The sequence below is a fragment of the Schistocerca serialis genome, chromosome 3, assembly GCF_023864345.2.
Source record: "Schistocerca serialis cubense isolate TAMUIC-IGC-003099 chromosome 3, iqSchSeri2.2, whole genome shotgun sequence".
NCBI lineage: Eukaryota > Metazoa > Arthropoda > Insecta > Orthoptera > Acrididae > Schistocerca > Schistocerca serialis.
Genome location: NC_064640.1, coordinates 363257782 through 363282075, shown reverse-complemented (window position 1 = coordinate 363282075; position 24294 = coordinate 363257782). Strand labels below are relative to the sequence as shown.

At 42.0% G+C, this 24294-nt stretch overlaps 1 protein-coding gene across 4 annotated transcripts in view; it reads right to left on the bottom strand.

The window, feature by feature from the left end:
- Positions 1-24294, bottom strand: part of LOC126470175 (ephrin type-B receptor 1-B) — a 360567-nt gene that overhangs the window by 188848 nt on the left and 147425 nt on the right. For all 4 annotated transcript variants that reach the window (XM_050097822.1, XM_050097821.1, XM_050097823.1 and 1 more), the window contains exon 2: positions 18504-18630. In XM_050097822.1, the coding sequence (XP_049953779.1) occupies positions 18504-18573 (70 nt within the window). In that variant the 5' untranslated portion in view covers positions 18574-18630. The remainder of the gene's footprint in view (positions 1-18503; positions 18631-24294) is intronic.

The window sequence follows — 24294 nt, the reverse complement described above, 5'->3', positions numbered from 1 at the left end:
GCCAGCTGGAACAAAGAACGTTTGAATCTCTGTCAAGACACACGCAGTCGAGGAGAAATTGATACTATTATTATGACGGCGGGCAACGGGTGACAACCAATTTAAACTCCACGCTCCTCCCATCAAATTGCATTATAACTTTACTCAGAGAATAAGACGACTCCATCGACACACATACATGTAGTAACTCCGACAGCCTAAGAGCATATATATGTGTATATATTATCTAGAAATGTAGCATAGATGTTACAAAGTTCTGTTACAAGTCACCAGCTTTGCAGCTTCTGCTATTTAGTCCTCCCATCAGAATCCTTATAACGGAGATCCACTCTTATTACTTTATGAATCCAATATCTAGAATGTAATTGATACATAACTTGTATTATTGATTAAATGTGAATAGTGAGATAAGGCTACCCGTAACACTTAACCATTATGTAAGATATTTTTTACAGTCCACGCCGTCTCTTAACTATCAGTAGGGATATTCTTTTACGATAATTTCTAAATAAGAAGATTATTTCTAATTTAAAATTAATAAATTTTAGTACTGTTAAATAGCAAAAAAGTACGTTATTTAAAATTATACTCATCTGTGGCAGCAAGCTTTTTTGTGTTATCACTAAAACTGTGTAATGTACCAAAAAATTTACAGCCAAATCGGTATAGTTTTACCTTCTTTAACGACGCTAATTTTTTACTATATTCTCATTTGAAATTCGAAAGCTGACTTGGTTTCCACTATCCCATCAAATTCCACGGTATCTGAGCGTTTTTAAAATTAAACTTTTATAAATTGAGGAGTACACGATCTTAGTGTAATGTGCACAATCAGACAAGGCCGATGGATAACATAACTACCCAAAACAGGAGCACGGTCGATACATTAACGCGCGAAAGTTTGTACAGTGTTCAGCAAGGCAAGTGGTGCTTGGATAAATGTGACCAGCTGCTGCGGTAACCATTGCATGACATGTTGTTCGTATTGCTTTCCGAGTAATTATGTAATCCATTGCTCTTGACTAATAATTATCGTTTTGCCTGTTTAATCAATATTAAAAAGTTTCATAGATTACTTGAAATTCACCACTGATGTATTTAAGGGTTTACTTAAAACAAATTTTACCCAAATAAATCGTGGAAGCACCGTTTTCGAAAAAAGGAATTATAAGACAGATCTTGTACACTCTGTATACGGGTGAACCGAACTCCTCCCACAAAATTTCAGAGGTTCTTCAGGGGTATTTTCCGAGTATTTTGTAGTAAGAGCCCCTAGTCTCGGGTGACCCAAGCAGAGTGTTTCCATTTCGTTTGAGGTCTTAGCCCCATTTATCTCTGTTTTTCACTGAAAATATCATTAACCGCGTATCTTGCTGGAAATAATTGTTTTATTCGCTCACAGTACTTGCTATTGACAGAAAAAAATGGTTCAAATGGCTCAGAGCACTATGGGACTTAACATCTGAAGTCATCAGTCTCCTAGAACTTAGAACTACTTAAACCTAACTAACCTAAGGACATCACACACATCCATGCTCGAGGCAGGATACGAACCTACGACCGTAGCGGTCGCGCGGATCCAGACTGAAGTGCCTAGAACCGCTCGGCCACAACGGCCGGCCTGTTGACAGCAGTAATGCTGCTCATTTTAGTCTCGGGCCACAAGCCTACACTCAGTGCTGCTTGTTATATCACATGTTTGTTTTTCTGCCAGTGTTAGTTGTACGTTAACATTGTTGGCAGATTTACTGATGAAGAGTCTGCCGGTATGCACCTCGTGTATGGGTTCACTGAATGCAATGAAAGAGCGGCACAAACACGCTATGCTGAGTTACTCGCGCAGCGACGGCAACTACATCATAGCACTCTTGCTCCTGAACATAGAGAAGTGTTGTACGTTTCGAAGATAGCATCAACAGCGTATTATAGGCTTTTTCACCGTTGTTAAGGTATTTTCGCAATAACAAAGGTAATTACGGTCACAGGCTAAATAAAACACAATTATATGATTTCTCCGCAACGAGCCAAGGGAGACCACGGGTCTCGGATACCAAAATACTCAACAAATATCCCTGGTCCTGTTAATCATTCGTGTACTTTGTCGTTCCCAGTTTTTCTATTTTCTCAAAAACATTTCCTGGAAAATCGAAAATGTTGATGGGTGTGGCATGAGCACAGCAACTTGTCTTCGGGTTAGTACAGGAAGACAGTGGGCACGCCAATTTGATTAGGCCTGCCTGCCGCCTCCCGCCGGCCGGAGAGCGGCAGCACGGCGAGCCACCTCGCTGAGACAAACCGGCCGACCCGAGACCGACCGACCCACCGACCGAGCGACCGGCCTTGACCTCAACAACGCGTTACTTTTCTTACCGTCTGCCCAACCTTCTGCAGATCACTATCGCCGCCGTAATTATACGAACACGACACCTTTACTCACGTAACCAAACGCCACATTTCTCTCTTATGCGTGTTCTTGAGGTACGCACAAGAAGCTTGTCGCTCAATCGTATTATTTAAGTTCACCGCCAATCTAGATACTTGCAGTTCCCACTCCGTCAGTAGCTACACTGAAAAAACCGAAATATCACATATGATCCGGGAAATGTTGGATTCGTTGAACAAAGCTGAACAGCCAGCTATCAATCTGCAAAGCAACGCGAGACGAGCATGCGCCAAACTGCACGCTCCGCTATTTTTTTCTCCTTTGTTCTCTTAATCGTGATGTGATCACAGGACAACAGATAGCAATTGACCATGCTATGTAGGTTTTTGCTTACTGACGATATACTTCGAGAATATCTCTTATTTTACAGATGGAATTTGTGTATTTTATTTTTTCCTTATAAGTCCATGGTGCGCTCTGTGGTTTCGTGTGTGTGTGTGTGTGTGTGTGAGTGTGTGTGTGTGTGTGTGTGTGTGTCAAATTGGTACCTGAGAAAATAATTTCACAAAGCGAGAAAACCACACACACACACACACACACACACACACACACACACACAAACGACGCAAGACGTTTACTACAAAGGAATTAACTCCAACTGACGATCAGAGACGAGATTTTCGCGACCCGTGGCGAAAGTCGACTGCTGGCTGATGTATTTATTTGCATAGATTAGGCATCCCGCTTTAGGGAAACAATGACCGTCTTGTAAACGTTTCTATTACATATTTCAGCCTCAGATCAATCACATGGTATCGTTACCGGTTTCGGCTTATTAGCAAGCCATAGTCAGATGATTTGAATACGTTACGTATTAACTCGTCAACTGAACTGGGCTGAAGAGGCACCTCTCCGGATCTCTTAAGTTGACGAGTTAATACGTAACGTATTCAAATCATCTGGTGACAGCTTGGTAATAAGTGGAAAACGGTAAAGAGACGATGTGAGAGGTATGAGCGTGAAATATACAGGGTGACTCAGCTAAGACAGGCCACCCCAAATAAATCCACAGGATGATTATATGAATCGAGGTGTGATTTCATCAGGTAATAGTGGATAATATAGCGAATTTCCTGACGTTCGCTAGTAATTTTTATCGTTTACAGTGGCCGAATCACGACACCAAGTTTTGTTTTTTCTGTGGCATTTGAAAGACGCTTCTAAGAGAAATTCAACGACGCAACATGGAACTATTTCAGCTAGTATCAAGATAACAGCGCCGCAAAACACTATCCAGTCTTCGGAAAAAGAGATTCCAGAGACGTCTGCCCTATTAAACCAAATGTAAGCAAACGTGTAGCTCAGGTATGGGTCTGTCCACTTGAAGCCCATCAGTCTGTATTCTGCTGTTGTAGCAATCAGATAAGTTGCTCGTAAAGCTATCGAGGCACTCACAATTTATACGATAGTCGAAAGAGTGAATAACCTGTACGGTGGATGTCGCCAAACTATTAGATCAGCGGTGAGGTTGTATGCTGAAAACTCCAGATCGTGTCAAGCGTTCACGATCTGTCTTTGCAAACATTATAATTTTTTTTCTAGAAACTGGAAGTGTGGAGAATAAAATACGCCAAGAAAAAAGAAGATCAACTGATGAACGAAATGAAACAAACATTTTAGCAGTAGTAACACACAATGAAAATGTCACTAAGAGATGCCTCGGAATTACGAGAGGGGTCAACCGAACGAGTGTTCTGCGAACACGCATTCCATCTCATTTCCATCTCTTCTCGTTTCGCTACACCTACAGCGAAAATTGTTACAGTTCTGCAAATGTTATCTACGAAAAGTGCAAAGTGATGCGGCATATCTATGCATAATTTTGTTTACGGATGAAGCATTATTTGCAAACCATGGGCAAGTCAATCTTCGCAATATGCATTAACCGTCCGCTGAAAATCCACGATGATTCTAAGAGGCGGATAAAAACAACGCTCTTGGTCTACCAACGTTTGGAGTCTGTTTTATCAACGAAGTCTAAATACACCCCAGTAACTCTATTTCCTACGATTTGCTGCTGCCGCAGTTATTGGAAGACTTCCCACGGGACATAAAGTAATCAGTGTTATACCAACGTGACAGATCTCCCTCCCGTTCAGCACATATCATGACAGACCCTCTTAAGAGAATATTTAGAGAGCGTTGGGATTGCAGGAAACGCAAAATGGTCTGCACACTCACCAGACGTAACACTTCTACACTTTTCTCACCAGGTCTATAAGGAAACAGTGACGTCTCTCGAAGGCATGCGATGCCTTATATCGCCGGCCTGTGCTGCCGTTAACTCCTGATGAAATTCAACGTGTAGTATTGATTCTTCAGTAATATCACTTTATAGCGTGTTGCAATGCTCAAGGTCTACATTCTGAGCACTTGGTTTGACAGCCGTGATAATAAACACACAAACCGTACATGAGTTACACGTTTGCTCACATTTGGTACAGAACGGCAGACGTTTGTTGAACCTCTTCTCCTGACTGTGGCACAGTGGTTTGCGGCACTGTTATCCTCACACTATTTCATCAAGTTCCATACATGTTTTGTCGTTGAATTCCATTGGAAGCTTCTTTCAAATGCCACAGAAAAAGTACATGGTTCCATTAAAAAGTAAAGAAAACAATGTTGGTGTCGTAATTCGGCGACTACAAACAATAAAAATTACTTGCGAACTTCAGGAAATTCGCCATATTATCCGTTATAACTTAGCGCAAACCGCACCTCGATATATTTATTCATTTGTGCATATTTGGCGTGGCCTGTCTTAGATGCCTCACCCTGTATGTTAAAAAGGTGTATTTATTTTACTGCGACTCGAAGCCTCTGTTCAGTATTACACGAACAGTAAAGTGAACCAGTTTCGCGATGATGCTAAGATGCGACGAAAGCACAGCGACCGAAACTATAGCAGCTCTATATCTCATTCTCCTAGCCGTTCACACTTCCAACACTGGGTTACACATGATAAAAAGTAATAGTGACAATCAAGTGCGATAACAAACCTTCCTCGTTCATTTGCCATACTAAGAACAGCTGGGTAAAATGTTGCTGCTGTTGTTGTGGTTTTCAGTCCGAAGACTGATTTGATGCAGTTCTCCATGCTAGTCTTATTTTAGTCAAGATGTGCCATAAAAATCTTTTTTCCCTAATTCGCTTCAGTAGCTACTCATCTGTTATTCGATCTACCCTTGTAATCTTGAGCATTCTTCTACAGAACCACATTTCCAGTGCTTCTATTCTCTTCTTGTCTGAGTTGCCTCTCATCTACGCTTGCCTCTCATCTACGCTTCACTTCCGGAAGAGGCTACAAATACCTCCAGAAATGACTTCCTAACACTTTATATCAGATGTGAACAAATTCATCTTTTTCAGAAGTCGGCGTTTTGTATCTTCCCTACTTCGGCTATCATGACTTATTTTTATGCATCATTAGCAAAACTCATCTAATACTTCTAGCGTCTCATTTCCTAATCTGCCGGCCGTGGTGGCCGTGCGGTTCTAGGCGCTCCAGTCCGGAGCCGCGCTGTTGCTACGGTTGTTGTTGTTGTTGTGGTCTTCAGTCCTGAGACTGGTTTGATGCAGCTCTCCATGCTACTCTATCCTGTGCAAGCTTTTTCATCTCCCAGTACCTACTGCAACCTACATCCTTCTGAATCCGCTTAGTGTATTCATCTCGTGGTCTCCCTCTACGATTTTTACCCTCCACGCTGCCCTCCAATACTAAATTGGTGATCCCTTGATGCCTCAGAACATGCCCTACCAACCGATCCCTTCTTCTGGTCAAGTTGTGCCACAAACTTCTCTTCTCCCCAATCCTATTCAATACTTCCTCATTAGTTACATAATCTACCCATCTAATCTTCAGCATTCTTCTGTAGCACCACATTTCGAAAGCTTCTATTCTCTTCTTGTCTAAACTATTTATCGTCCATGTTTCACTTCCATACATGGCTACACTCCATACGAATACTTTCAGAAATGACTTCCTGACACTTAAATCAATACTGGATGTTAACAAATTTCTCTTCTTCAGAAACGCTTTCCTTGCCATTGCCAGTCTACATTTTATATCCTCTCTACTTCGACCATCATCAGTTATTTTGCTCCCCAAATAGCAAAACTCCTTTACTACTTTAAGTGCCTCATTTCCTAATCTAATTCCCTCAGCATCACCCGACTTAATTAGACTACATTCCATTATCCTTGTTTTGCTTTTGTTGATGTTCATCTTATATCCTCCTTTCAAGACACTGTCCATTCCATTCAACTGCTCTTCCAAGTCCTTTGCTGTCTCTGACAGAATTACAATGTCATCGGCGAACCTCAAAGTTTTTATTTCTTCTCCATGAATTTTAATACCTACTCCGAATTTTTCTTTTGTTTCCTTTACTGCTTGCTCAATATACAGATTGAACAACATCGGGGAGAGGCTACAACCCTGTCTTACTCCCTTCCCAACCACTGCTTCCCTTTCATGTCCCTCGACTCTTATAACTGCCATCTGGTTTCTGTACAAATTGTAAATAGCCTTTCGCTCCCTGTATTTTACCCCTGCCACCTTTAGAATTTGAAAGAGAGTATTCCAGTCAACATTGTCAAACGCTTTCTCTAAGTCTATAAATGCTAGAAACGTAGGTTTGCCTTTCCTTAATCTTTCTTCTAAGATAAGTCGTAAGGTCAGTATTGCCTCACGTGTTCCAGTGTTTCTACGGAATCCAAACTGATCTTCCCCGAGGTTGGCTTCTACTAGTTTTTCCATTCGTCTGTAAAGAATTCGTGTTAGTATTTTGCAGCTGTGACTTATTAAGCTGATAGTTCGGTAATTTTCACATCTGTCAACACCTGCTTTCTTTGGGATTGGAATTATTATATTCTTCTTGAAGTCTGAGGGTATTTCGCCTGTTTCATACATCTTGCTCACCAGATGGTAGAGTTTTGTCAGGACTGGCTCTCCCACGGCCGTCAGTAGTTCCAATGGAATATTGTCTACTCCGGGGGCCTTGTTTCGACTCAGGTCTTTCAGTGCTCTGTCAAACTCTTCACGCAGTATCGTATCTCCCATTTCATCTTCATCTACATCCTCTTCCATTTCCATAATATTGTCCTCAAGTACATCGCCCTTGTATAGAACCTCTATATACTCCTTCCACCTTTCTGATTTCCCTTCTTTGCTTAGCACTGGGTTTCCATCTGAGCTCTTGATATTCATACAAGTCGTTCTCTTATCTCCAAAGGTCTCTTTAATTTTCCTGTAGGCGGTATCTGTCTTACTCCTAGTGAGATAGGCCTCTACATCCTTACATTTGTCCTCTAGCCATCCCTGCTTAGCCATTTTGCACTTCCTGTCGATCTCATTTTTGAGACGTTTGTATTCCTTTTTGCCTGTTTCACTTACTGCATTTTTATATTTTCTCCTTTCATCAATTAAATTCAATATTTCTTCTGTTACCCAAGGATTTCTACTAGCCCTCGTCTTTTTACCTACTTGATCCTCTGCTGCCTTCACTACTTCATCCCTCAAAGCTACCCATTCTTCTTCTACTGTATTTATTTCCCCCATTCCTGTCAATTGCTCCCTTATGCTCTCCCTGAATCTCTGTACAACCTCTGGTTCTTTTAGTTTATCCAGGTCCCATCTCCTTAAATTCCCACCTTTTTGCAGTTTCTTCAGTTTTAATCTACAGGTCATAACCAATAGATTGTGGTCAGAGTCCACATCTGCCCCTGGAAATGTCTTACAATTTAAAACCTGGTTCCTAAATCTCTGTCTTACCATTATATAATCTATCTGATACCTTTTAGTATCTCCAGGGTTCTTCAATGTATACAACCTTCTTTCATGATTCTTAAACCAAGTGTTAGTTATGATTATGTTGTGCTCTGTGCAAAATTCTACCAGGCGGCTTCCTCTTTCATTTCTGTCCCCCAATCCATATTCACCTACTATGTTTCCTTCTCTCCCTTTTCCTACACTCGAATTCCAGTCACCCATGACTATTAAATTTTCGTCTCCCTTCACAATCTGAATAATTTCTTTTATTTCATCATACATTTCTTCAATTTCTTCGTCATCTGCAGAGCTAGTTGGCATATAAACTTGTACTACTGTAGTAGGTGTGGGCTTCGTATCTATCTTGGCCACAATAATGCGTTCACTATGCTGTTTGTAGTAGCTTACCCGCATTCCTATTTTCCTATTCATTATTAAACCTACTCCTGCATTCCCCCTATTTGATTTTGTGTTTATAACCCTGTAGTCACCTGACCAGAAGTCTTGTTCCTCCTGCCACCGAACTTCACTAATTCCCACTATATCTAACTTCAACCTATCCATTTCCCTTTTTAAATTTTCTAACCTACCTGCCCGATTAAGGGATCTGACATTCCACGCTCCGCTACGGTCGCAGGTTCGAATCCTGCCTCGGGCATGGGTGTATGTGATGTCCTTAGGTTAGTTAGGTTTAAGTAGTTCTAAGTTCTAGGGGACTGATGACCACAGCAGTTGAGTCCCATAGTGCTCAGAGCCATTTGAACCATTTTTTAACCTAATCTAATTCCCTCAGCATCGCCTGAATTAATTCGGCTATATTCCATTACCCTTGATGATGTTAATATTACAAGTTCTTGTCAAGACACTATCCATTCTGTCCAATTGTTCTCACGGTTACTGTGTCATTGGCAAAGCGTAGACTTTTTCTTACTTCTCCCTGAACTTTAATTCCCTTTCTAAACCTCACCTTGATTTCCTTCACAGCTTGCTCAGTACACAGACAGAATAACATCGGGGATAGGCTGCACCCCTCTCTCACACCCCTTCTCAGCTATGGCTTCACTTTCATTGTCCTTCGACTCTCATAACTGCAGTCTGGTTTCTGTACAAGTTGTAAATAACCTTTCGATACCGATATGTTATTCCTGTTACCTGGGTAAAATAAGCATCGATAAAATATATTAAATTCGTAATATTATTTGTATAAATAGTTTCGTCCAAATTTTCAAGTTCTTTTCTGAGTCAGAAGGTTTGGAGGTCATGACAATACCAACTATTTGAAATATTTTATCACTTCACCCAAGTTTCTGAGCCGGTCGCTGTGGCCGAGCGGCTCTAGGCGCTTCAATCCAGAACCGCGCTACTGCTACGGTCGCAGGTTCGAATCCTGCCTCGGGCAAGGATGTGTGTGATGTCCTTAGGCTAGTTAGGTTTAAGTTGTTCTAACTCTAGGGGACTGGTGACCTCATATGTTAAGTCCCATAGTGAGTAGAGCCATTCGCACCATTTGAACCAAGTTTCTGAAAAATCAGGCGATTCAAAATGGAACCTCAGGGGTTTCCCAACTCACGCGATCAACTTTGTGACTGCCCCATCTATGTCATCCGAAAGTCTACTACGTGAAATCGGCATTCCTGTAAGTTTTCCTATTAAGCATCCCAAAAAATTATTTGGTTGTATCTGCCGATACTTTTTTCCGACGAAAAACTGAATACAATAATATTTTGACAAGTTCTGAAAAAGAAACTAACGGCGTATTTCATCGGTACAGTATCCTGACTTCAGCCACAAATATTAAACGAAAAAAAGGTTAAAAATTTAGAGCGAGTTATCATATCAGTAAAAAGTCAATAGTATGTTGACTTTTTACTACTTGTTCATACTAAATATGATAATAGTATGTTATCATATTGAGTATGAACAAGTAGGCGTTCACTGAAAGTATTACAAAAAATTATTACTTCAGCAAAAACAGCAACACGGAACGAGCCAGTCATACTATACACTTAAAAGTTCTTTCAGTAGCGAAACAGTGGTAATTTGTAAGCAACGTCAATACACAAGCGGCCTGGAAGCAACAACTGGGTACTACTTTTAAGAATATTTCTAAAACTGCCCATGATAGCAAAAAGAAAAATGGTTATTATACTGTTCAAGCGGTCACAGAAATGTACATTCCTGCAGTAACAACACATTATCGACAACCAGCACTTTGGGATTTAACCACGGATACTGAACTATTAAGGCTACTTTGTCAAAGTACGTCACTCTGAGAGTGGAGGTGGACTTGCGGTAACACAAGGAAAATGTAAACCAGCTATCAGCCATTAAATACGATGAGACTTCAAAATGTAAGTCACACATTATTACTGCAGGCCAAGTAATTTTTACTGAACGCTACACTGCACTTCAGAGTGACACACATATATGACAGTATTTTTCAACATAGCCATTGAGTCTATGTAAACAACGTGGTAGGCCCTAACAATCCTTCAATTCCTCGACATTAGAAATTCGCTTCCTGTTCAGGGAACCATTCAACAACCGCTGCGTGAATGTCCTCACCATTGGAAAATATCTCCGCCCCCCCCCCCCCCCCGAACATTCTTTCAGCTTGCAGAAAAGATTGCCTGGACATTTGTTGCCTGCGGTCCAGGTCGATGGCCCACTGTCTAGATCAACGTGGACTTGATCAAACTGTAGCACCATTTCATACGGGTGGACGTGACATTGTATTTGGTCCATATATTGCCAGAATTTTACGGGGAATTTGTGTGAAATGTACACGTGTTGCCCACAAGAATAGTACTGTCCCGCGTTCTTACACTTTGAAGTACATTTAGGATTGCCGCACCATTTCACTAGTGCACTGCTGCGATTCACCTGTTGTCCGTACCACAGCAGAATTATCTCTGCAGAAAACTCGGAACATGTATTCTCTTCCGACAATGCGATGTCCTTGTTGCGCAATGGTCTTACACTGGGGTGAGATGTTTAACTTAACTTCCTGATGTTCTTATGTAGATACACTGTTTAAATAATTTTATTGAGCATATCTACAATCTGTTCTTAAAAGAGAGGAGATAATGATGACGCTGATGTTTAGCAACATCAACTGCACTAATGCTAAATATTTACTGATATGTACGCTGAAGAGCCAAAGAAAATGGTACACCTGCCTAACATCGCGTAGGGCACGCGCGAGCGCACAGAAGTGCCGCAACACGACTAATGTCTGAAGTAGTACTGGAGGGAATTGACACCATGAATCCTGCAGGGCTGTCCTTATCCGTAAGAGTACGACTAATGTCTGAAGTAGTACTGGAGGGAATTGACACCATGAATCCTGCAGGGCTGTCCTTATCCGTAAGAGTACGAGGGGGTGGAGATCTCTTCCGAACAGCACGTTGCAAGGCATCCCACATGTCCTCAATAATGTTCATGTCTGGGGAGTTTGGTGGCCAGCGGGAGCGTTTAAACTCAGAAGAGTGTTCCTGGAGCCACTCTGTAGCAATTCTGGACGTGTGGGGTGTCGCATTGCCCTGCTGTAATAGCCCACGTCCGTAGGAATGCACAATGGACATGAATGGATACAGGTGATCACACAGGATGCTTACATACGTGTCACCTGTCAAGAGTCGTATCGAGAAGTATCAGGGGTCTTATATCACTCCAAATGCACACGCCCCACACCATTACAGAGCCCCCCACCAGCTTGAACAGTCCCCTGCTGACATGTAGGGGACATGGATTCATGAGGTTGTCTCCATATCCGTACACGCCCATGAGCTCGATACAATTTGAAACGAGACTCATTCAACCAGGCAACATGTTCCCAATCATCAACAATCCAATGTCGATGTTGACAGGCCCAGGCGAGGCTTAAAGTTTTGTGTCGTGCACTCATCAAGGATGCACGAGTGGGTCTTCGGCTCCGAAAGCCCATATCGATGATGTTTCGTTGAATGCTTCGCACGCTGACACTTGTTGATGGCCCAACATTGAAATCTGCAGTAATTTGCGAAAGTGTTGCACTTCTGTAACGTTGAACGATTCTCTTCAGTCGTCGCCGGTCCCGTTCTTGCAGGATCTTTTCCGGGCCGCAGCGATGTCGAAGGTTTGATGTTCATGGTACACTCGTGAAATGGTCGTAAGGAAAAACCCTCACTTCCTCGACACCTCGGAGATGCTGTGTCCCATCGCTCGTGCGCCGACAATATCACCAAGTTGAAACTCACTTAAATCTTGATAACCTGCCATTGTAACAGCAGTAACCGATCTAACAACTGCGCCAGACACTTGTCTTACACAGGCGTTGCCGACAGCAACGCCGTATTCTGCCTGTTTACATATCTCTGTATTTGAATACTCATGCCTATACCAATTTCTTTGGCGCTTCGGTGTAAGCATTAATGGCGCATTATAATGTTTCTCATGTTAACTTATGACTTCAAGCATTTTAATGTAGGCAGCAATTTATCTGATCTTGTTGTAGGGCATTGGGGCCTGATTTGATACATTGGTATACAGCCCAAATTTCAGACATCTGTAGATACAAGAGGAGGGCAGATCAGTTATGCTATTTTATGCGTCGTTTTCCCGCCGTAGCCCCCACTCTGTCCACTTCGGTAGCGGCACAGTCAGCACGGCAGAATTCTAACCGAAGAGGCCCGGGTTCGATTACCCGGGTCGGAGAGTTTCTCCGCTCGGGAAGTGGGTGTTGTACTGTTCTTACGTTCATATCGTCATAACTGACTTTCCACTGGTGAGATGGCTGTAAGAGCACGTATTGGAAGCCCATAAATTGAAAAAAACGCCCTGTTATGTAGAGAACACTTCTTGTTAGCCTTCTACTTCGTTCTTCTGAAATGCTGACGTTATTCTGATATTCAAAGCGACTACTTAATCTTAGAGACTGGAAGTTGAGCATGTTTTTTAAGGTACTGGATATACAATCATGCCACCTGCAGTCCACAAGTTTTGGTCATTTACAACTGTTTGCAGATTGCAGTTTAATTGTCTGCATTGTCCCTCTACCTGGAAACGAGGGCAACTGAAAAGACATGATCAGCAGAACCTTACTCTTCACGTTCATAGACTGGTGTGTTGCCACATCCCACTCGTTGTACATGTTTGGCATATGGACCAAGACTTTTTAATAGGTGCACCATACCTCAAGTAGCGCATGTGCCGCGCATACCACACATACTGGGCCTGTTTCTAATGCTTGGGAATATGCTGTACACCCGCCTTGCAGTCCTTTAGAGTGAAAGAAATTCGCTTTGTTGTATTCGTCGCAGTATTGTTCTGTAGCTCTCCAGTCGAAGACAATGCTCCCAGACGCTGGCAGCAAAGCCCACAATAGCGCTTAAGATACCTCCATGATATGACCACACAATATGCGCCTGTAATTTATAGTCGGCAGCGCAAGCACGGACAATATTATGCACAATTTTAGCTGCTTTCTGCATAAGGGATTTCCTATGTTTCAGATAGTTTCTGTTCTCGTCTAGAAGAATGCCTTGATACGTACAAAAATTGCTGCGTTTTATAGGGATTCCGTCAAGCCTCAGAGGAGAATTTCTGGCGGGACAAATTCTCTTCAGAATTAAAAATTATATATGAGGTTTGATGGGAGCTATAGCCAGTTTATTATCAGTGCTCCATCGCTGTATTTGAACAAGCACATCATTCGTCCTTTCCTCAAGTCTCGCCCGGGAGTCAGCAGACACAAGTACTAGGACGTCACCTGTGACTGCAACACCACCTTCAACATTATCTGCCCCGTCTAAAGGATGTAACAGGGGTTCAGTACTAAGATCCCAGAACAATGGACCACTTATGGAGCCTTGAGGACAGACCTCGGTAATCGTTTTGATTGCCTTGCTCTGTCCCTCAAGCTATTGGACGCTACGTACGCTATAATAACAGGTGAAACTCTTGAACAGACTGAAGGGGACCCCGACATGTCGGAGGCGTGTGAACATCGCATGCCACCGAAGATTATCGAATGCAACACAACACTTCTTTTTTTAAATGAACACACCACCATTTGACTGTTTGCAACACTCAATGAATTATGCAAAGGCACTTCCCCACATAAACCACGGTAATTAAAATCACTCTAATATCAAAACAAATCTGCTTCTCAATCCCCACCTCTGTTGTAGCACGCACTCGCACTCTCTCTCTCTCTCTTTCTCTCTCATTACACATTTCTTTCTAGGTCTAAAATAGAAAAACAACCGTGAGCTATGTATGACATTTTACAGAAATAAATCGACACACACACACACACACACACAATACATAAGTTTCACCCCCCCCCCCCCCCCCCAGTAGATACATCATAATAGTTCTCATTAAAACATTCAAAATTAGCGGCACACTGAACAGACGCAAAACGATGAACAAATGGGCAGCTACAATAACATAGCGTCCCTCTATGAATATGGAGTCTTTGCTCAGATACCGTTTTTCGAAAAATACGTGTGAAAAAAAGGACACGAAAACATGTGGAATACATTGCACACAGTAGCAATAGAAAGAGAAATCCACCACAAATGAACAACACGACGGAAAATGTGACATACACCACCAACACCCACGAAAAAGTATTTCAAAAATAAGCAAATTTCTTCATGACTATTTGCAGATGACATGCTGTCAAAACGATAAAAAGACAGAAGAAAGCCGACCAGTGAAAATCATTTTTCGCGAGCAATATAATTCTAGGCGAGCAATCGAAACAAATTAACAAAATGTACATGTTATTCTTTCTAGGTCTAAAATAGAAAAACAACCGTGAGCTATGTATGACATTTTACAGAAATAAATCGACACCCACAGAAGATGACCAAAACGTGCCGAAACATGTCTGGGCAAAAAAACAAGAAATACATTGTGTTTTGCATACAGCGAAGTTTAAAAATCCCAATTTTAATTATACACCTATAAACTAAGAGGAGTCTGGTAAAACAAACGACATATGTATTACACACATGTGCGATATTTTAGCTGGGGAAAATTTTTTTTTTCTCAATTCAAGACCTGAAATTCAATATCGAGACGGATAATATCTAAATTGTATAATTCAAAAGGTGCAACACTCTTAAGTGGTTCACTGCAAAACATGATTGGAGGTCTGAACATGAAAGATTTGGTTGAGCGACTTGCTATAATACGTACTCACTACACGTATATTGCGGCGATATCAGCACCAAGGCTTGGTAGAATCTATACCACAAATGTAATTGATGTGCAAGCTTCGACGTAATCCCTATCAGTTTCTCCGACTAACATGCCGTACTTATTAGAGGAAAATATATATCTCGTCCAAAAATAATTGGTAGAATACACTAGAAATTAAATTGTAACATGCTACAAATAACGTAGGAAAAGTCAGTGTTTGGTGTTCCTTACCAGCCGTGGGTCAATCGAAATGTTTCTTTCGTGTAGCGACTGATCGGTGGAAAAATAGCGTGAAACCTAGTATCCACAAACTAAATAATAAATCCAACCTTCATGCTAAAAGACGACAGGAGAAAGAACCGAGAAAGTGATTTAAAAACTCAAAAGAAACTTTTAGAGCTGCAGGGAAACGAACTAGAAGAGAAAAACATCATATGCAATGATTACAGCCACCTCCGAGATGAGAAGTGGAGCATTTATCACCTTGCAAGAGAACGAAAACAATGTAAACACAGATACATACCAGTAACACCCTGTCCGCAAACGGGAACGAGTATGTTAGCCGGGAGGCTGTATGGAGCACAGCCATCTGATGACGCTACAGCTGTTACAAGACTGTATGTCTGTCTATCACGCGAAAGTATTGTTACTTTGTGAGAACCGATATCCAAAGAAGAACGAGAAGACATAATACCAAAACTCAAGGACGTCAGAATAGAGGGCATCCCAAATGGATTTTGTAAAAGTTTCTGACCGATCATTAGGAAAGAGTTCATGGAAATAGCAAGAGAGAAACATCGCTGTAGAAACTTATACTCTGAAAAACAACACGGAATAATCGTATTCGTTAAAAAAAGTAAAACGGATTAAACGCAGATGATTGTTGTTATGTGCAAACTCAAAAATAATACCTTGTGTCGCAGCGGCAGACAGGGTTGCCCTTTATCAGTTATACTGTTCGTCATCTCTTTAGAACCATTAATCCGTACGGCCTATAGGAATACGCGCCGATGCACGACGGTTCACCTTCAATGTCTGCGCTGATGACGTTACTATAATACACTCTAAGAAAAAAAGGGATATGCACGTTGTTAGTTCGTCCAACGTTAAAACTCTGGGGTCACTGTCAAATAATCCTGACTCGTGCCTGTCACGGAGAGGATTTTGCGAAAGCGGAGATATGTCGCCACTGCACTCTGGGTCTCCGATTTAATCCGGTTTGACAGAAAGTGTGGGAAGACCAAATACACTCTAACGCAAAAAAAAAGAAAACGACGTACCACGAAGGAATTATCCGAATGGGACCGAAATCAGTAGATGTGATGTAGCTGTACAGAGAAATAAATGATTACAATTTCTGGAAAGTTGGATTATTTAGGTTGGTTGGTTGGTTTGGGGAAGACCAGACAGCTTGGTCATCGGTCTCATCGGATTAGGGAAGGATGGGGAAGGAAGTCGGCCGTGCCCTTTCAGAGGAACCATCCCGGCATTTGCCTGGAGCGATTTAGGGAAATCACGGAAAACCTAAATCAGGATGGCCGGACGCGGGATTGAACCGTCGTCCTTCCGAATGCGAGTCCAGTGTCTAACCACTGCGCCACCTCGCTCGGCTTGGATTATTTATTCAAGAGGAAGTGCTTCACAAACTGAGCCAGTCAATAACCGGTTGGTCCACCTCTGGACATTATGCAAGCAGTTATTCGGCTTGGCATTGATCGATACGAGCTGCTGGATGTCATCCTGAGGGATATCGTGCCGAATTTTCCCCAACTAGCGCGTTGGATCATCAAAATCCCGAGATTCTTGGAGGGCCCTGAACATAATGCTCCAAACGTTCTCAATCGGTGAGAGATCTGGCGACCTTGCTGGCAAGCACGATAAAAGCAGCAGAAACTCTCGACGTGGACGGGCGGGCTTTATCTTACTGAAATGTAAGCCCAGGATGGGTTGCCGTGGAGGGTAACAGAATTGAATGGAGAACAACGTCGACGTACCGCTGTGCTGCAAGGGTGCTGCAGATGACAGCCAAAGGAATCCAGCTATGAAAAGAAATATCAAAATGGTTCAAATGGCTCTGAGCACTACGGGACTTAACTGCTGAGGTCATCAGTCCCCTTGAACTTAGAACTACTTAAACCTAACTAACCTAAGGACATCACACACATCCATGCCCGAGGCAGCATTCGAACCTGAGACCGTAGCGGTCCTGCGGTTCCAGACTGTAGCGCCTAGAACCGCTCGACCACGCCGGCCGGCGAAAAGAAACAGCACGCCAAACTATCACTACTGGTTATCGGGCCGTATGGAGGGCGACAGTCAGTTTGGTATCCCGGTTTTGTTGCCCTTCATGGTAAGCCATCCTGGGCTTACATTTCAGCAAGATAATGCCCGCCCACACGTGGCGAGAGTTTCTAGTGCTTGTCTTCGTGCTTGCCAAACCTCGTCTTGGCCAACTAGGTCAACGGATCTCTCCTCATTTCAGAACGTTTGGAGCATAATGGGCTGGGCCCTCCAACCAGCTAGGGATTTTGACGACCTAACGCGCCAACTGGACAGAATTTACCACGATATCCCTCAGGAGAACATCCAACAACTCTATCAATTAATACTCAGCCGAGCAATTGCTTGCATAAGGGAGAAGTGGTGGATCAACATATTACTGACTTGCTAAGTTTGTGAAGCTCTTTCTCTTGAATAAACCATCCAGTTTTTCTGTAAATGTAGTAATTTGTTTTTTGTCTATACATGTACATCACATCCACCGATTTCCGTCCCATTCGGATAATTCCTTCGTGATGTGTATTTTTGCAGTCAAATGACAGCGAGACAGATGAAGAAAAGTAAATACAATGTTTATTATCAATGCCTTCATGTACGTGCCCCCCGTGCAAAGCAAATCGAGGGCCACAAATTTCTTTCCTCAGGGCTCTAAAAATATGGAAATCGCATAGGGAGAAAGCGGGACTGGAGGATGTGTAAAGGTTTCCCGGCGTAACTTCTGCAGCGTAGTCGACAAAACCTCGGCAACATGTGGGCGGGATGAGAACACTGATAGTCCACTTTGTCTACCTGAGTGACAGTGAAGTTGAGAATGGCGCCTACCTTGCTCGGCCGCGGAGGTGTGCCACAGCAGGGCGACGAGCGGCAGCAGCAGCGGCAGGCGACCACTCATTGTCCAGCCGGCGGCGAGCGCGCTCGTCCGCCAGTCTACAGCATGCTGCGTCTCCACCTGCAACACACACAATTGTGTTAGGTAGCCGTCGGACTCAGCAAATATGAAAATAGTAACAACAGGCAGTAACAGTCGCTTAATCCACTGGCCCTCTGTAAAGATTCTCTCTGACACTTATTGCTTCTTATACACTGGCAACGATTTGTTTACGTGAAAAATTCCAAGTACCACCACGTTTCGGGGTCCAAATTACACTGTAGGTCTCCCTCCGTCAGGAACATCCCTAGTAAAGCACTGCGGTGCTGAAACCAACCTTCGGGTTGTGTACAGTTTACCTTCCATCTTGTCAGCCTGGATCACCGCGACGTGGTCAAAGTATAGATTTTAACTCATTGATTAGGCATAGATTAATTTAAATACGTTTACAGCATTTTAATTGCACTGGATATTTCTGTATTGATGTTATTGGGGGCCCATTGTTTGAGATTTAGTTACGATGACGTAACACTTACACGTTACCTTACGTTATACGGGAGCAACAAATGAAAGAAGTCACCAACCATATTTTGAGCGCAACAGAATAAATGAAGACTTCTACATAATCATATATTTGTACATTTGAGTAAACACGTGGACAGCTTCTGTTAACAACAGGCACTATCTTACACTTATTTCAACACTAAAGACAGCACAGCAACTAAAAAAACGTACATATGATAAGATCCGACACACAAAAAACTAGTTTTATTCTTTTAGACCAACCAAGAACATGGAACAATATCAGTGTAATTACGCATATGTTCCATTGATTATGTTCACGATCTCTCGATATAGTTCAACGAACCAACTGATTTACAAAAATAATACATTTTCTCGGCGAATATACAACTAAATGCTGACGATTTAGATTTTCATTAGTGAAAAATACATTATTTTTTTAAAAAAATTATGCAGTTATAGTAACAGCAGTTGCTGTTATCAAGAAGAACTAATCAGTTAATTTCTTTCTTTTTTAATCCGTAGGAAAAGAAAACAAATTTTCTTACGCTCGACGATTTATCTGAAGTTCTCTAAACAAACGTAACCCGCAACATTCACACGGCAGAAGACTTTTACAGTTCCCGTCTGTTAAGCGGTCTGTGTCCCTCCAAGGCCGTTTGGCACCGTTCACAGAATATCGGCGAGTGGAAAGAACAGTTAGCTGATACGAACTGGGATTATAGCCAGTTGTAAGGCATCTTCCACGACACTGACGCACCGCTATGTGGAAGGTACTTATATATTACAGGAGAGTTTGGCATAATTTTCGTACCCCATCACGTCTAACAGCCTTCCTCAGGAATTCTATCGCACCCCTTCAGCGTCTAGCGACTACAATCCTCCACACCCCACCTCAACCGTTTGCCCGCTCTCTCTCTCTCTCTCTCTCTCTCTCTCTCTCTCTCCGACTGGTAGGGCGATGCCGCCGCGTGGCACGTTCTTCCAATAACTCATCAACAAAGAATGCGAAGTTTATTTTCTCCTTCTGTGGTATTTTTCATCTTCCTCGCGCGTTGATATTTCGCTCTTCTGCCCCAACATAAGGGACACAGCATTCCATTGACACTCCTGGACCTTCTTTTAATGCCAGATATGAAGGGTGCAGCTGTTGGCCGCATTTTCTGCGGGCTCTATTACGAGTGTAATATCCGTCTTCGTGCAATCGAAGCGAGCCGTCACGTTCACTTCGTTTCAGTCTGTTGTAAGTTTCGTTACTAAATCAGGCGAGAGTGCAAGTGAGGTTTTTATGTATATTTTATGGAATACTTCCCTTTCAGTATTTCTTATGGCAATATTACCTTGCATCTATTAAATTATTTGATATGGATAGTCTTCCATAAATCCCATGAGCAGGGGTCTCTGGGACGTGGAAAGGGATCAAGGATGTACATTTTATCTGGATGCAAACCAATGAAATGACTTGAAATATTAATTATACCGTATTATCCTCTACTTCGTCGAACTGCTGATGCATCGTGGATTAAAAAAAATTAATAAAATACCTTCTATTCGTTAAATGGCAGTCGGTGTGCGCACTCTTAATATCTCGACGGTATGACGCATTGTAGTTACACCTCACATCTTCTGCCAGACAGGGAGAGACCAGTAAGAGCTTTTTTTTTTTTTTAAGCTTGTAATTCGCCCAGTGTTCTATTTGATCCTGTTATGACAATGTGTGAAAGCTCATCCAGTAAAGCGCTCCACGTTTCTCAGATGATGATGACAGCACGAATTCCGATGAACTGTCTGCTGTCATGTTGAGTACCCACGGCCTACAGATAAATGCGAGTTGTGCGTAAGATATTCTCAAACAAGCTTTGTGGGTAACACGGCAATACGAATAGTCCTTTTAGCAGTTCGTCGATGAAGTTAACGGTTCCCTCCTAGCCGTGGATAAGATATCAAAGGCATAACACTAAAATGGGACGATATAGACAAATGCCTGAATAATATTGTTTTACATTGATTTTTTCTTACAGGAGCATATCACGAAAAGAGGATAGAGTGTGTAATCTGCTGTCTAATAACACTAGAAAAGAACCACAACCCGCTTAATGTTCGTTGTCAATAGACGAATCCTCACGAACAATGCCCCAGGCTTTGAATTTAACCCCTGATATCTGTGCATAATCTCGTAATCACCTCTTTTCCTCGCCAGCCAATTTCTGTTTAGTGCTAGGATTCGAACTGGCTACAGGGTAAACGATTGAGTGAACTCGATTACGGAGGCCGGCCTGTAAATAAATACAGACACGTTATTTGACGGACTGAACGAAATTTCGTCAGAGATGATCACAGGGCCCAATTACTAGCTGAATTCACTCGGCAAATGCCCCTCGCTAGCGCGTGTGCTTAATTGAGTGCCCGATCGACGGCAGTTGCACCAAATATAAAAACTGCATGGCTATATATCCATTTGCGTACTGTGCACGGACACCCTGAACAAGTGTGGCGCGAACACGTCTCGCTGCAATGTCGTAGTCCTCATAACTGCAAACAGTTTTCCAACCTTCCCTCGACATAAATTACGGCCTTATTCATATATGCGTAGGCTCACAACACAGCGCTACTAGCTGCCAAATGAAATTTCAGCCAAAGCGTAGAGACGTACAATTGTGTATTGGAACATGAAAACCAATTTGCGGGGTTGTATTCTGATAACAGTGCTATGCGAGAACGTTATTTAGTTTCAGTTGCAGTATTTTTGCTACGTAGATGTTCAGCAGGTATGCATAGTTTGTCTAAAATTTAGGGAGAATTGTAACAGTAAGCAAGAAAACTAATATACAACATTTACTGGCTAACAAAATAATCGCCATACGACAAACTTCTGATAACTTTTCAACAATTCTGAACTTGAGATCGTGAGCGGAGTTTACTTGACTTTCACGCGCCGTCCATTACGGACGGATATCATGTTCACTCGTGTTTTCTGCATGCTGTCAGCAGATGCCATCTTCTGTGATGTACATTAACTGCTTCGTCTATTTAGGTGTTTACATCAGTAGTCAACGTATCAAACTTCACTGTCATCGTCTATTTAGGTGTTTACACCTGTAGTCAATGTATCAAACTTCATTGCCTTCTTGTACTTTTTGCTCATTTAGTGTTCTGATTGTATTTTTGATATTTCAAATAGTTACTATTGTCGTCTTGAAGTTACTCTTGCTTTTAGACATGGCCCTATTCAGAAAACGAATCTGAAATATGTTCGGAATCTTTTGACAATGATTATTGACATGTTCCTAGTGTGAATAAAGATCCGGACGTCAGAATGAATGAAAGTTTTTATAGTTCTGATGACGATTCCAGTGACAGTGACATCACTAGGCCTGCAAAGACGCGCACGGCGACAGTGTTTTCAAGGGATTCAGACAATAACGATACAGATGATTCTGTTCTTGTGAATGATTCGTTTTGTCATAATGTCTTCACTGAAACCTCGAAGTTTTAAGAACGTCTCAGTCAAGTGTGTTCTGCCAAAAGCGACTTTTTTAAGACCAATAAATATTTTGTTTTTTCTGTTTCAATTTTAATCTTATGGTAATACGGACAACGATGTGTACAGAAACGGAAAATTTATTACTAAGGGATATTACAGCAGTTTCCAACACCAACTTTGTGGTTAGAATCGTATCTACAGTAGAAAGTAGTTTAACGCTGTAAGACTAGGCATCGTGAATATGCTGTTAGATCGAAACGACGAGCGTCTTTCTACAGTAGAATGAATTACATATCGTGCTGATTTAATAACGTCTGAGATTACATTATATGTTATAAGGAGACTATAAAAGGAGACGAAATTTTAAGATGACCACTACAGTGCAGTGGTGTAAAGCGGCCACAGCTAGGACAATTCTTTACTCACTTAAACCAGTCTATAAATTTGATATACTTATTTTTTGTGCTCAATCGCAAGAGTATATTGCCTTACGTACCTTCGAGTAAGAGTCTGATGCGGAATTCATTATCAGTTGGTTGGTGATACAACAGAAAATACATACTAGTCGTGAGTCTCTACACCAAAATACTCGTTATTTTATCTCCGAGACATTTCACTTCCGTTTGCATGACTTATCACTCTTTTTACATCATGCGAGGGAAATTTATCAACTGTGGAAACACCAAATGGCAACAATTTTGTGTCATTACTTCGCGGCCCAAGTGACACCAGAGATTATTTCGACAGCTGCAAACAGTGCTTAGTGATGGCTTGTATACTAAGCCCTGCATATACAAATACATTGATCGTAACAGACATGGCGATTAGGGACGTCTGTCGCAACCGCACGTATACGTAAATATCTACTTCATTCAATGTTCGGCAGTTCCCTGGCGCTTGTTATCCTTGTGAACGAGAGCACCGTGCATGGGGCGACTGTGAGTTGCAGAAGCCAGTAACAGCACGTCTTAGCATATGAATTGCCTGATTGTGGGATGACGTAAGCTAAATGTTGCGAAACACCCCCAGATGGTGCTAGAGTAGAGAAATGTTACAGGCACATATATCTCTTGTGATCGAAGTATCATATTACTGATAGAGTACCCACCCAGTGCCCACAGGGAACCTGAAAATCGAATATGATTATAAAATCCTTTGAGTGCAAATCTGAACATAGAGCGTAAGTGTCGACATGAGCTAAAAGGGCATTTAAAAATGCCACCGTAAGTGAACCAATTACTCGATGACAAATAAAAAGGTTCGATTCAGTAATTTAGATCCCCCAAGCACGTCGCGTACATAAGCAGCAACAAATCTACAAATCTCACGACTGCGACACCCTATGAGTCGGTGTGTTACTAAAACATAAGTGAACCCAATAGCGGATCTTATTTATAGATGAGCCTTAGAAAGCCAACAAGCTCGGTATATGTGCTTCTCTGACCTCACTGTACAATATATTGAACATTTAGAGGAATAGGTTCCTCTGAGCACAGAGCGGTGGTACATGATAAAATATGGGACTTGTGCAGTGATTATCATCACTATGAACAGTGGGCAGATGTAACACCAGAACATAAACGAAAATCACACCTTCAAGAAAGTAAAGAAGCAGTAATTTGTCGTCTCCATTTGCTACAGTAAAGAAGTAAATAACCGAATTGATATAACTCTCACAAGCATGATGAAATATCAAGCAGCCGTAAGAAGATCAGTGGAGAGTAGTTTACGAGGTTTCT